The 15,745-nt window shown below is 35.2% G+C and overlaps 1 protein-coding gene across 1 annotated transcript; it reads right to left on the reverse strand.

The window, feature by feature from the left end:
• Positions 1-8,225: 8,225 nt before the first annotated feature.
• LOC134477532 (olfactory receptor 8G5-like) lies at positions 8,226-9,163 on the reverse strand. The gene has a single exon (XM_063255645.1). It carries the CDS (start codon positions 9,159-9,161, stop codon positions 8,226-8,228), a length of 936 nt encoding a protein of 311 aa, XP_063111715.1. The 5' UTR covers positions 9,162-9,163.
• Between the last annotated feature and the right edge of the window lie 6,582 nt (positions 9,164-15,745).

Below are 15,745 nucleotides of genomic sequence, written 5' to 3' on the forward strand. Positions count from 1 at the left end.
AGCAAGATATTTCAAACCATTAATAAAAGCATTACTCAAAGCTGTATAAAAAGGGAAACAAAGTGCATTTACAATCAGAAGACTCAGTGTTCATGAAGTGAGTCCCAAACTAACCTATGTAATCAGTATAGCCAGAATTTGTACCTTAATCACTATTTTCTTGATATTACAATGCTTATTGCAAATTAAATTGAAAACAAAATGTATTAGAAAAGCAAATTTGAAAAATGGTAAGCTGGAAAGCTTGCATCACTAGATATTATAATCTAATATTAACTAAGATCACATATTTAAGAAGATCATTAAAACCCAAATAGAGAACCCAAGAAGATATACAAATACATAGTAAATTGATTTTTAACAAACTATTTGAAGCCTAACAAAATAGTCTTTTCATTTTTGATCCTCCACTGATTTATGGAACAATGGATCCTACACATACAAAAGCAAAATAAAACAAAAATCAGCAAATTACAATAATACTGTGCAAAAGTATACTTTGCATAAATCATAGATTGAAATGAAAAACCCAAAACTACAATAGCTCTGGAAACAGATAGAATGTGCTTTTGACCTTAGTTTAGGCAAGGGTATCCAATACACTTAAAGAATAACCCATATTTTTTAAATGATCGCTAAGAATGCCTTGAAAATTACACCTTTCTCTGTTGAGGCAAGAAGGATAGTTCAAAAAAAGCATTGTTGTGAACTAAAAGAGTCTAAAGAAATAGAGTAATTGAAAAAAAAAATAAATAGAGTAATTGAAGGCAATGAGAAACCCTCACTAGGATTCTGTCACCAAAAATTAAAAAAAAAAAATAGTAACAATAAAAAGACTTGACTGATGAATTAGTCAATTTAAAATAAGTCTTATTAATCACAATAGTATAAATATTATTATGGATTACAAATACTAAATTCCTATAAAGTGTAACTATTAAGGGATTCTGGGTAACAGATATATGGAAAGTCTAGATATTATTTCTGATTGATTCAGAATAAAAAGTTAAAAACTTGAAAACTTGGGGTTGGGGATTTAGCTCAGGGGCACAAGAACCTACCTGGCAAGTGTGAGGTCATGAGTTCAGTTCCCAGTAGAAAATAAACAAAAAGAAAAATGCAAACTTCTGTGAGAATCACTTATGGGAGAATTAAAAAAAAATAACTGAGACTGACAAAGTTATTACACATCACACATTCAACAAAGAAATAGCATCCAGGATATATTTATACACATTTCCCTACCTAAAGAAAAAAAGGCAAATTACTTAAGCAGACATTTCATTTAAAAATATATAGATGCCAAAAAAAATCCATTAAAAGATATTCGGTATCATTAATCAACAGAAATACAGATTAAAACACATCTACTAGATTGAGCTGGAAAGTAGCCTGACAGAACCAACTCTCATGAGAATACAGACTAACTACACTTCTCTTTCATGAATTTAATTCAAGGGAAGTGAAAACTTGTTATTACAGGGAAACTTGTCTGTAAGGTAGTGAATTTGTAATCCTCTTCATTTCTGAATCTTTTCCATGAATTATCCTAAAGAAACTAAAACTCCAGTCACTTCCAACATTGGAATTCTAGTAAAAAATCTGTCAAATAAAGGTAAAGAAAAATAAATACAAGCATATGCATTTTGCACAGGAACAATGGTGGTACTTTCTACTGTGCTGTAAAAGACAACCTAGGTCATATTCTCTGGTCCTCAGGAGACCACAGGAGCCCAGGCTTAGGAATTGATACTCAGTATTTCTATAAGGCGTCATGGGCACCTGCTGTGGGAATTTGAATAGATTTGTTCCCTTTGGGTCAACCCTTTCCAAACTCCTGTGAAACTTTCTCATGACTCAGTCATTGGTTGCTTAGAGGGAGAAATTAAAATTAACCATATTCACCATTCAAGTACAATAATACGGAGACACTTTGAATTGCAAAGTGCCTGCACCCCTTTCTGTTTTGTTCCTTTGAAGAATGGACTCCCATCTTCATGCTAAGTGTATCTTCTATTGCCTGTCCCTTACACCCTTAAGCCCTTGTATATGATAATACTGCCCCATCTCCACACTTCCATTACATCAACATTTCGGGGATTACAGTGATATCTACAGTGAGCCTCAGTATTTAAGACAGGAATGAATAAATCATGAACAATTACTAAGTCATCTGCTGTATTCTAACAAATACATGTTGCGAGCAATGTTAATAAACTAAGTGCACTCAAACAAAGATGATAATTTGTAAACTGTTTATAAGCAATTCATTTTTAATTATTTTTATGAATAGCAATTAATATTGATTGAGCATTTCCATGAAATTGGGGTTGTATTATTTTCCTTGTGCTCAGTAGCTCCTTTAGAGTCAAAAATTGACATTGGTAAGTAGGACAGGAAACTAAAGCATCAAGAGGTTTCCTCATGGTTGGAGTATGGTTAATACCTTTATCATACAACTAGACAATGACTTAACCTTAAATCCCTCTGACATCCAAGTCAATGTGGCCATGACTATTTTTCCACTAAGAGCAGTAGACATGATAGCTGTCCATAATGTCACTTGTGTGTGTATGCTTAGGTTCATTTGTTCATTGCTGAACATATCAAGTAAAGCCATATATTTTGGTTGAATGCAAAAAAAGAAATTATTCTAAGCTGCCTCTGAAGAGGTGGAGGGGCCTGTTTGCTTCCAATCACAATTTCCCGCACATAGGTGGGTAAGAGTCCTTCATGTGGGAGCACAGAGGGATAATGTAGATCTCTGTGCCTGCTGTATCACTTCCTGCCTTCTTTAATTCACTCCTCTTTCTCATGGGAAGAAACCTGGGCTCTGTCCTTCTGGGTCTATATCTCTTTATTCTGTGACTTTTGGGGAAGCTGAGAAGAGATGGGATGTGGCGATGACTATGTGCTCAGCAGAAGGAGGCTAGGAGAGTTTGATTATCTTTACAAGGAAGATTCTGACATTTGCAGTTGTGTTTTGCGGGACCAGTTTGATGCTACCTAGGTGTATTTTATACTTTTCCAGTGACCGCTAAAAGACCATTAAACTAATAAAAGCTTACTTTTCATTTTAGTATGGAAAGAAACAAGAGAAGAGAAACAGTAAAACGGATTCCCTTGAGAAAGAGTGAATTCACCATCAGTGAAAATAACTAGATATGGATTAAAAGACATTCTTTCATGCACATGATGCAGGACATTGCTGATTAGAAAGTGAGGTCATCCTTACATCTGCCCTCTGTATTTCATGACTTTGAGACTCCTTGATTTTATTATAATGTGTTTTTGAATATATGTAAGTAGAGAAAATGTTCTGATTTAAGTATGACAGGCCTTATCTACTTCTAAAACAAGAAGAACTATTACTTTAGCTATATCAGTAGTAGCAATAATAATGGCAGTTTAATGCCATTTGGATGCATTCTAAGAAGCAGAGAGACACAAACCAGAGAGAAGGGCAGAATCCTGATGAAGATTAGTCCCTGAAGATTTGGCAACTCATGGACATACTTTTTTGTAAGAACCACAGTTAAAAAGCAAACTGAAAACTAAATTAGATTTAAAAAAATATCTCCAGGCATTATAACAATTGCTTTAGGTTACATAAAATATTTCCATACCTACTTTAAATCTAAGAGACAAATAATATACACTCCCATTCATTTGGGAAAGTGAAACACAGAGAGTTTAAGTAAATTTTTTAATTTCTACACCTATAAATGAAAAGAGTTGAGATGTACACACAGTACAGTGAGAATGGCTTTTAGAGTAGTTGCTAATTCTGACTTCCTAAAATTCACTAATAAAAAATGTTAGCTTTAAATTATACTTGTTCTTTATAATGCAATTTTGTGCTCCTCTGAATCCCACAAAATCACTTTAAAGTTGTAGCAAAGAGCACCAATTTTCAGATAAAGACACTGGAGCTTAAGCTTTTCTGGAAAGCAACTCCTACCCAGATCGCCTGACTCCAAGTGTAGTGTTTTTTTTTTAACTATGCCACTCCCAGCTCTGAAAAAAAAAATGTATACAAAATTTGGCACTTGGTGAAGAGGAAAATCATTCAGCTTTATTCTGCAGATTTGGGGAAGTCTTCCCAGTATGCTTGCGACCATTAAACATCTTTACCTACAATTCTCTAAGTGGTTATGGCACCAGGTAACAGTTCAGGAATGTAAATCTCTTAAGATTACACAATTTTAGGTAAATAGCTCCCAATGTACAGGGATATCTCACATTCTGAAGATGATTCCCAAATGTGCACATTAGATTATGGTGTAATTTAAGCACAATTTCCATCATATTTGTTCTGTTCAGAAATAGCAGCTTGTTCTGTATGTGGTGGCACAGGCCTGTAATCCCAGTACTTGAGAGGCTAAGGCAGGAGAATTGTTGCAAGTTCAAGACCAGCCTGGGGTACAAAGTGAGCTCAAAGTCAGCTTGAATTGCATAGTGAGACCCTGTTTAAGAAAGAAAGAATGAAAGAAAGAAAGAAAGAAAGAAAGAGAAAGGAAGAAAGAAATTAAGAAAGAAAGAAAGAAAGAAAGAAAGAAAGAAAGAAAGAAAGAAAGAAAGAAAGAAAGAAAGGGCCTGAATTTTTCTTCAACTCCTATTTCTGAGTCTCTATATTTATTAAACCTGCAGACTTTCTTGCTTCATATATATAGCATGATATTATCTTGCCTGTGAAAGTAAATCTCTTTAAATGGTGCTTAAGTTTACTATTTCAAGTCTTCACAATTTTAGTACATTTATATTAACACAAAAGCATTCGTGTAAATAAGTATCCATACACTATTGAAGTGTATTTTGGGATGCAGAAATAGATCCTAAAAAGAACTAAAAGAGGAAATTATCAACTCTGGTTCCTTCAATATTTTGAAGATTCATTAATGTAGCATATATTAAAAAGGAAAAGTAATTTTTCATATGATTCAGGATATCCATGTGAAAAACTGCTTAATCAGAATTTGATAGGAAAATCTAAAGTTCAAACTAGATACAGTTAATGGTGTAAATTTCTAAATTATCTTGCAGAAATTAGCCTTTGCCAAAAAAAACCTCTATGATATTGAATTTATATCATATTTCTTTTTCCCCTAGGTTTATGGATACAAAAGATTTCTGAGTAACAAAAGACGGGAGAGACAAACCTGGCTTAATCATCTTACTAGATAGTATTTCCCTATGATTTCAAGCAAAATAGTTAGATTGGTTAGGTATCTGTCTATTGCAGACTTCAGAAAGGAGAAAATTCCAAAAATTATGCATAAATACTCTGTTAATCATTACAATACAAACCTTTCAGAAACATCTCCAATTTTCATTCTAACAAAACATCTCTGTCTTAGTCACTTTTTACTCGTCGCTGAGACAAAATACCTGAAGCCCAAGTTGGGAAAAGAAAGATTTATTTCTTTCAGTTTTTGGAGGTTTCAGTCCATACTCAGTTGGCTCCAAGGCAGGCAGGCATGGCTCATGGTGGCTGCAAACAGCAGGCAGGAACCAGCAAAGGACAAGGCACACCTTCTTCCTGCCATTACATCACATCCTGGCTCCACCCCTGTGTGGGTGGAGCACTGACACCATCAATCCAAGCACTAGACAATGAGCCATCACAAATGAACAATGCAAACTCATGAGGCCTGGGGGACACAACATAAACCATGACAGCCTCTTACAATAAATACCTACCCTTAAAGACAAAAACAGGCTCAGGGAACTGCTGGTATTTTTTCCATTGAAAGCAATCTTTTCACATTTCCTGATTCAAAATACCTCAAAATTTACCAACATTTCCAAAAGTATCGGACTCATCAGTTATCCATAAATTTAAGTCACGTTGATACTCTGACAGTACTGTCTTTATGTATGGCCTTCCTATCAACAGGGCACAAGTCCGCAGGCAGAGAAAAGCTTTGTGCTCATATCAACTGTTTTATTTTCTTAAGTGGATCTTTTTAAAGCAAAGAAAAATCATCTGACCTATGAGAACTCATTTTCCAAATTTACTGACATCCTAAATTTCCTTCAGTGTTAGGCTTTTAAATAAACAGTTCTTCTTATTTATTAAGGATAGGTGGTACTTAGGAATTCACAGTGTACATTTTTCTCTTTATTTTTAGTGGTTATCCAGAGTTTACGATTTACATTTACATCCCCTCTAAGTCCATATTTCAGCCATACTATATCATTTAATAGGTAGTGCAAACTTCTAAATTAGCAAGAGTAATTTATCCAACTTGTGTTACTGCTGTTACTCATTTTATTTCCACATAAACATAGAGAGGTAATTAAACACGTCATCGTGATTATTAATCTGAACAGTGAAATCAATTAAGAGTATGAAATGCACCTTCTCTACTCCTCTTTACTTCTTTATATAAGTCCTGGTTTCTTATCTACATTTTTCATTCAAGAAACGAGAAAGTAAGGAGGGAGAGACAGGAATGTAAAAAGAATTAAGATGTCTTATGTGCATGTGTGTGTCCCCACAATACATGTAATAGTTACATAATGCAAACACATACTAATCAAGAATTTCTAAAAAGAAATACTTTAAAATGAATGATAATAACTAGAAACCTTCTGAAATTTAAGAAGTTTTCTACTCTGACATTTTCTAGTTCACAGTCAGATATATGTAGAGCATAATTTGAAGACCTTTGGAGAACTAAATGGATGCTGTTCTCCTAAAAATGTACAGTAAATTAAAATATCCCTGAAAAGACATTTTTAATAATACTATTGGAGGGAAATCTAAATTAGATAAATTTTTCTACATAGAATTATGCATGAAAACTAGGCAGAAAAGAAAGACATAGACAGAAAGAAAAAGAAAAATAAAGAGTAAAGGAAAGAAAAATTTAGGTGAATTAGTGATTGAGTATAGACAATATGCTATGATAGAATGTAAATCATGAATGTATTTTAATTTTTTCAATGTTTATTTAAGGTTTCATAACCTGTATTATGACACAGTTGACGTAAAATTATCTCTCTATACTTAAATACACAGCTTAGTAAGGATTTTTCTCCCTGTCCACATCCATAGAAAATTACATGTACGTGTATACACGTGACATAAAGCCATCATCATTTACATATGTGCAAATATATATATATATATATATATATATATATATATATATATATTCAGCATCCTCAACATTTTTCCTTCACCTGTTCCAGGTAAATAACTATTTGCCTCAGTGAGTCCATGCTTTTTAGTGAGATATATGCACTCTAGAGATTTTTCATTCAAAAGTTATCACACCTGATGTTTGATTTACTACAGGAGTAAACCCATGCAGATATTTCAAGATATGTTTAAAAATCAGTTAAAAATAAGTTCTCAAGCTGATTGTTGAAGAATTCTCCAAACTTAGACATAATTTGTTTGAATTAAAAATGAGCAAGTTGTGTGTAGCAGTGGAGTGGAATAATGAGAGGCCGCTATGTTGAGTGTGCAGGTTTCACACAATCACTGTACAGGCCACATAAATATTAAATAAATGAAGGGCTTATTGCGTAGTGGTGCTCTCCAGGGACTGGGGACTGTGACTGAAAGATAGATGTGGAGGCTGCAGTATATGCAGAACTCAGAAACAACCAGTCTTTTATAAAGCTACAATAATAAAAGATAATTGGGGACCCATTAGACTGGGCATATCACAGCATGTACATGGGTCGGTAACAGATTTTACACTGTGCTTAGTTTTATTAAGTCAGACAAACAGCAAATAACCTTAAAGAAGACAAGGAATGGATTATGGTGGGGAAATACTTGTCTAGCCTAGAGCCAGTCAAAGCTAACGATTACAGGTATAGAGTTGATTTGAGTCATGTGATTTTTGGAGTTGGTAGATGAAGAGTGAGCACCAGTCACTGCTGGAAGTTAGTGTTTTCACTGATCTAAGGACTATGGAATGAGCACATGAAGAAAATGGAGAAAGTGATGGAGATGGCCTTAGGAGAATGCATGATCATGTCATCCTCTGTTTCTTTTTTTAGTCTGTGTCTTAGTTATACCTTTGAGATAATCTAGAGAGAAATAGCCTTAAAGGGAACATGATAATAAAGAAATAATGTCAGCAGAATCCCAACCAGTGAAAAACATTTTTGCAGACTAAAAATTACACACATCAATCCATATAGTAGAATATTCAAAGACTTGGGTCTCATGATGTGTATAAAAGATGTCCTCCATAGTACTTTGTTCACAGGAATATTCTTCTCTCTAACATCTTCTTCAGAGCAACATTGACATCTTTATTCCTCAGGCTATAGATAAGGGGGTTCAGCATGGGGACAACAATAGTATAAAACACTGAGGACACTTTCCCCTGGTCCATGGAACTGACTGATGATGGATTCAGATACATAAATGCAGCAGAACCGAAGAACACAGCAATGGCTGAGAGGTGGGAGCTGCAGGTGCTGAAGGCTTTGGACCTGCCCGCAGTGGAGCGAATGCGGAGGATGCAGGCTATGATGAAGATGTAGGAACTGAGAATGGTCAGACTGGGGACAAGGATATTAATTCCACTAAAGACTAGTATCAATAACTCATTGATGTAAATACTGGAACAAGAGAGCTTTAGGATAGAAATAAGATCACAGAAATAGTGGTTGATCACATTCAGCTTGCAGAAATAAACCCTAACCAGGCAGCCTGTGTGAACTGATGCACAAACCACACCTATTGCATACACTGCTGAAATCAGAGAAATGCAAGCCTGCTGACACATGGTGACACTGTAAAGCAAGGGGCTACAGATGGCAACATAGCGGTCATAGGCCATTGCAGCCAACATGTGACACTCTGAGATAGCAAAAACCAAGAAGAAGTAGAGTTGTGTCATGCACTCGGGGTAGGAGATGATGTTCTTCTTTGTCACAAAGCTGATCAGCATTCTGGGGGTGATGACAGTGGAATGGCAGAGGTCAATGAAGGACAGACTGCTGAGGAGGTAGTACATGGGGGTATGCAGGTGAGGACTGAGCCCGATCAGGATGATCATGCCCAGGTTCCCCACCACTGTGAACACGTAGATTCCCAGGAAGAGGAGGAAGAGGGGCAGCTGGAGCTCTGGCTGCTCTGAGATCCCAGTCAGGATGAATTCATTGGCTCTGGAATGGTTTCTGGATTCCATGTCTTCTGCAAAGTTTCTGAAGAGGAGAAAGAAGAGAAAGATTGGTTTTTGAGGTACTCCATCAATTTTTCCATTTATATAAATGTTCTCCCTATTTCTAGTTAAGTATTTCATTGGTCTCAGATTATTTAACATAGCTGATTTACATGAATAACTTTTTCTTAGTTTAATATTTATTAAGCGTTATTTCTCCATTAGCAATTTTTTTCAGCACTGAGCTTGAAGTCAACCTCTTTTCATGGAACTGCACCTCCAAATTCCTTTCTTTGCTTTTCAGCATTTATCTTTTTTTTTTTTTTTTTTTTTTTTTTTTTTGGCCCTGAGGATGCGCATGCCACTCAGGTGCTTTTGCTGTTGGGCTAAATCCCTAGCCTCAATTCCTTTCTTTCTTAAGATGGGGTCTCTCTATGTTGCATAGATGGGCCTCAAACTGGCAGCACTCTTGCCTCAGCTGGGACTGCAGGTGTCTGCTGGGACACACAAGCTGTCATAGCAATGTTCATAATCACTGAGTTATTTGCAATGTCTATACCTTATTCGGTGCTCTTTTGGAGTACCTCTCTCTTACACTGCTTTCTGACCAATGTTTCTAATTCAAAACTTGCAAACTCACATATCCAGGGAAGCCAAGGTCAAATAGTAAACCTGACTTGAACCACAACCTAAGGGAAAGCAAGCCCTTTCTATGGGCATTAACCTTTAATAAACTGAACTTAATTTCTTGCAGGGATGAATGAAGATACTATCTTCAGACATTTCAATACATCACAAAATCTAAGTCCATAACATGCGCAGGTTTTCAAATATTATTACAGTGCAATGACATCTCTAAGCGCCTTTAAACATTCCACTGGGTAGACTGATTCTCAATTGTTCCAGCTTGTGGTCTCCAGATCAATGTTTGAGAGGACTGGGATCAGCAGAGGTTACACACCCAGGCCTTAAGTGCCTGTGTTCGTACTCAGACCCTCCCTTGTAACAACTGACACCCTGGGACTGGTAAACTAGTGTTTATTTAACTTTATAACTCTATGTGAGAAGTGAAAGTAAAACCTAATTCACAATAAAATTTGCAGAGACTCAATAATGAGATAATGACCTATGTGGTTGTTGTATTTTGATCAATTAACATTCTATCAGTTGGAAAGCAAGGGACAGAGACTGGTTCAAAATACACTAATGAACATCCCAATTATTCATCTGGATCATTTATCTGTTATAAAACGAGGCAGTGCAAAGCAAAACACATACACTGGGGAAACAGAGTATTTTACGTCTTATCACCTAGTGTTTTAAACTGTGAAAGATAATTTAATCACGGCATACATAAGTGAAATCACAAATGGATTAGAGTTGAATTATTAAAAATGAGAAATATAAAGCAAATCTAAAAAGCTATACCTTCCTTGTATGGGAAAATAAACCTAAATACAAAGACATAAGCAAAGAGTCTGGAAGAAAATACTAAAGAAAAATCTTTGACATGTTGGAGAAGTTTAAGATTTCTTAAAATGGACATTTTCACCAGTGTAAAATACTAATAAAAACAAACCAAAAGAAAAAACTTAACTCTAAATATAGGGAATTCATATTTGAATACAATTAAGAACTGTTTTTCAAAAGGCATCAAGGAAATGCAGCTCAAAACAAGCTGGGCATGGTGATGCACTCACATAATCCTAACACTTCAAAAGCTCAAGCAGTACAATCATTGCAAATTTGAGCTCAGCTTGGACTACAAAGTGAGCTCAAGACCAGTTTGTACTGTGTAGTGAGACTCTGTCTCAAAAAAGACCAAAAAACACAAGTGCAAACCAAATGCACAAAGGACATTCTTCAAAATATAAAATAGATTCATAAATGATAGTAAAATGATGAAAAATTTTAATAAGCAAAATATGGGAAATATTAATTTGCTTTAAAAACAGTCAAAATCTGTGAGAAATAGTCAAAAAATATATGTCATATTCAACAGTAAAGAAAACATGATACTTCTGTGCACTTACACAGAAATGGGTTTTTAGAAAAACACAATTTCTCAAGATGAATTGAGAAAAATTTGAAAGCTGATTAATAAATGTAAAATAAAGTTTTGAAAGCATTTTATAAGTTACTAAAATATATACAATAAACACAGATTCCTTTGTTTAATATAGATCTCTAAATCCCACACCACACTTTTCTTTTATTTTTGAAAGCATTTCGTAAATTACTAAAATATTTACAACAAACACAGATTCCTTTTTTTAATGTATGTCTCTAAATCCTACATCACAGTTTATGAGTGACAATCTCTTATGGTAGGGCTTAGAAATTTGATCGTTAAAAACATTGAGATAGAACAAGAAATTACCCCCAATACCATTAATGCAGTTCTTGCGATCAGCTAGACGTGAAAGTGACTGGATTAAGAAAGTAAAATCTGTCTAGTGCAATGGTGGTGAAACTATGGCATTCACTGCCGTTTCTGGCTGTTCATTATCAATGAGAACTGAAAGGTTCACCATCACTTTCTAGTGGGGGCTTGAAGGGAAGCTTTTCTCTCTTCTACTTTTTCCACCTTCTCCTCTCCCCTCCCCTACTCTTGCTCTATATGTTTCTCTCAAAGCAAATATTTATAAGAGAAAAAGAGATAAGACACTAACCTCAGACCTACAGATATCAAAGATAAAATGAAACCTACTCTGTTGTACTAGAACTCATAATTCTTTCCTGTATCAGCATTTTAGTTTCCCTTAACATGCATGATCACCAAATTCACACATGGAATAAAACTGGAAGTAATAGGCAGTACAATCGATAGCTGAGTTGTTTATTAATTCATGGCAATTAACTCGTGCTAAGAAATAGAGAAATATTTTATTATCATTCACTAAAATGATGTGTAATATGGCAGTAAAACTGGGATGAAGTCAGATAGGTGTAAAACATTGTAGTATTTCCCCTGATTCAAAGCTGTGAGGATAAATATATTTGTGTATAGCCTTTACAAATATAATTTCTATTATTTAGTCATTCTAAAACCCTAGAATTAATACAAGTTGTGAAAAATGCCTTTGGTAGTGAACCAAGTCATGGTCCTCTATACTCACAAGAACAGATGGAGAACACAGGACTTCTTTTCTGTTACACTTAATCATGCTATTAAACATGGACGGCTAAAGTCAGTAAAGGGTACACTAGGTAACACCCAGGAATAAGGTAGTGTACTGAACACCATGATTAGTAAAGACTTTGTATCACACACTCTGACTTACACTTGATTATCTGAGTTACAGTGCAGGAGAGAGTTGGTGTCGTTGGAAAGAGATCTGTGGAGTTAAAATTTATGAATGTGTGTGTGTGTGTGTGTGTGTGTGTGTGTGAGAGAGAGAGAGAGAGAGAGAGAGAGAGAGAGAGAGAGAGAGACTTACCTTGAGTTAGCTGTTGCTCATTCCCTTGGAATGAGACACTCCCTGTACTCAATGCTACTCTCTAGTTTCTGCCTCTTCATTCTGAAAGCACTAGGAGAATAAAAAATTGTTCACAGACAATGAAAATAGTTAAAACAGAATTTACTAAGAAAAACAGGTGATTTCTTACTGTTTTTTTTTTGTAGTTCTGTATTAAGTGTACCCTTACACCGCTTTGTTTTGTTTTGTGTTTTTCTCTTTTTCCTTTTAAACAAAATTTTAAAAAAAAAGAAAAACAAGTATCAACTTCTAATCTTAGTTAAAAAATAGATTTTTCATATGCAAATATCTGACTCAATATTGTTAATATGAAACAAATGCATAATTCCTCATCAACTTAATGATGTTCCTAGAGCTCTTGATGGAAAATTAAGCAATAGGAGATTAACATTCCCAATGTAAAGATACACTGGTTAGACTATGATGAATCACAATGCAGATAAGATGTGTAACAGTCCAACCAAAGTGTCATAAATCAGAATAGATAATTACCAACTATTATGTCTTCAAGAGGTCAGGAAACACTGCTCTACACCTGAGGTGTTACATCTGGAGCCTCATACTCAGTCGTAGGTGCGCATTTTAGAGAGGGACATTGACAAAGCCCAAGGCAGGCCTAAGCAGTAATACCAAGGGAGATATTTGAAGATAACTGACAGGCACTTTTATAAACCCTAATAGAACAAACGGGAAAGTTTTATCTTGTATATGTTGTTTGAAGTAATTAATGATACATCCTTTAATTAGTATAAAAGCTATGTTGACATTAGAGTCCTTTGAAATGAATGAGCTACTTACTTCTGGACATAAGGTTTAATCTCCCTACAGAAGATGATGGTCCATCTTCAGAGACACTGTAAAATATTCTGTGACTGCTTTAAAGATAAAACCCACACATTATAGCATCTCTTGTCTCTCTTTGTCTGTTTAGTTCCGATTTTCACTCTTGGTTACAGGAATATTTCAGTTCCTAGATTATGTCACACTCACTCAGCTGTGCATCCTTTTATTCTCTATTTCCTCTATATGAAATAATATTAACAAAACTTTTTCCCATGCTTGACAAATATTTAATTCTTTACAAATCTCAGTTAGAATTGAAACCATTACCTAAATACTTTCCAACTTAGTGTAACTGACATTTCTAAAAAGTGCTTTTCAAAAATGTGAAACATTTTATAATTCCAGTGATGGATCAATCTATTCTTTGAAGTCTCAGTAACTGACAAAGCAGCTCTCACATTGTCAGACATTTAAACAGAACATTTGTGAATGACTGAAAAAATTACTGAAAACTATTTTCCTGAATCTTTTCAACAATTAACAACCGACCTCCTAATTTCACAAGTATGAGATGAAAATACTCACAGTGCTTCAGCCTGAGCACCTGAGTGCCAGATTTGACTTTCCACTTTGCAAGTGACTCTGAGTTGTGAGTCACAGGTCCTAAGCATTTGACTATCTCAAATGCTGAGAGGGTGGGGCTCTTCTCAGTCTGTTGCTTTTGAACTTGGTCAGCATCACTGTTCAGGAGTTCCAATGCTTACTTTATTCTCTATGCGTCCCCAATTTCAGGGTGACAAACATCCTCGCTTTCATATTCACCTAAGCAGCTCTGGTTTCTGTGTTCAGAAGGACTTTTTAAGTTGTACATACCCACCAGGCAGCAAATAGCACGGAGCACTCCCAAAGGATCTCTGCTTCTTAAGGACCAGGGACTTGTAGAAAGGAACCAGTTATTACTGATTGTTTCCCCCAGCTGATTAATCTTCTGTGTCAGCTCTAAACTTGCCAATTAGTGGTAAAGATTTTTACACAGGGACTGTTTGTCTTAAAATGAATACTGTAATCCACCAGAACTGAGTATGGATTGAGATTCTGCCTATTGAAAAGCTCCTTGTTAGTGTCATCAGATCACAGACTACACTGTGATAAGTAAATTTTAGAGGACCAGGGAACATTTTGTCAAATTACATATTTCTGATTTTAGGGTTAGAGAATTTGAAACAATAAGCCATTCATTTCTTGCACACAAATGCTTTATATCATGCATAAATGAATAGTTTACATATTTTCTTGAAAAATCTCCAAATTAAATTATATTTTAGGAATCATACAGTTAATTAACATTGGGGAAATTGGTATCATATTTAATTATTGGGGCTTCTTGTTGATCTAAGTACAGCTTCAAGGTTTTTATAATCCAAAGAATTATTTACTAATTACACAGTTAATATATCTCACATTCTTATATTTTTCATTTATTTTCAATAAATTTATTTGATTAAATACTAAATGAGGAATTGAATAAATCCAAGAAAGTCATATTATGAGCTCTAAAGAATAGTATAAACCAATAACTTGTCTATCTTTAAAGAGAATGAAGTAGTTCAATAGTTACATGTTCATGCTAAGCAATACATAATTAACCCAAAATCTATACGTCCAGGGGTAGATACAAATGTTTGGTAAAAATAAAGAACTGCTCCTTAAATTCTATTGTAAGAGAATCATTTAAGGATCTGATTAATACCATACTTGAATTCAGGGACAGGTCTGTCATGTTTGAGATTATATTTTGTAAGCACACTATGCAATTTTGCTTACACTGCTCACCTGCGGAACCTCTCTTTTTCAGAATAACATGTTGGATATTCCCTAGATTTGACATATGTCTAGTGTATAACATTTTCATATTCTAGCAAGTTCTAGCACACCAAAGCTTCAGAAAGACATATTTGGAGTTGTAGTGCAGGCAGGATTCTGGGCTTCCTTTAAGAGAATACCTTTAGTCACCCATACTGCTTCATGAGGTAGACTCTGGCTGATTCAGCAGCCTACCTGAGGTTGCTGAATGAATGAGAATCGGGAGGTCAGTGGAGCATGAATGTCTGTTAGCACCTGTGGAGGACCCCGTGTCACTGTCCCCCAGACTCAGGGTGATTGTGCTTACCAGTGAACAGGATGCATAGAAGTGACTTCCCTAAGCTGGCTTTCAGTTTAACTAGGGAGTCTGACCGGGGCTTTGCAAGCATCTTCAGGAAAGCAAGCAGGTGGCAAAGCCTTACTGTTTGCCAACTGTCACGATGGACCTCAGATAAGACACTATGGGGCTAAGACATGATACTATGG

Source organism: Cavia porcellus, unplaced genomic scaffold, assembly GCF_034190915.1.
Source record: "Cavia porcellus strain 051 isolate PalLab524CR breed Dunkin Hartley unplaced genomic scaffold, mCavPor4.1 scaffold_9, whole genome shotgun sequence".
Lineage (NCBI taxonomy): Eukaryota > Metazoa > Chordata > Mammalia > Rodentia > Caviidae > Cavia > Cavia porcellus.

What these genes read in the sequence shown, in the direction of transcription:
- LOC134477532 (XM_063255645.1), bottom strand. Translation starts at nt 9,161, where the DNA reads ATGGAATCCAGAAACCATTCCAGAGCCAATGAATTCATCCTGACTGGG.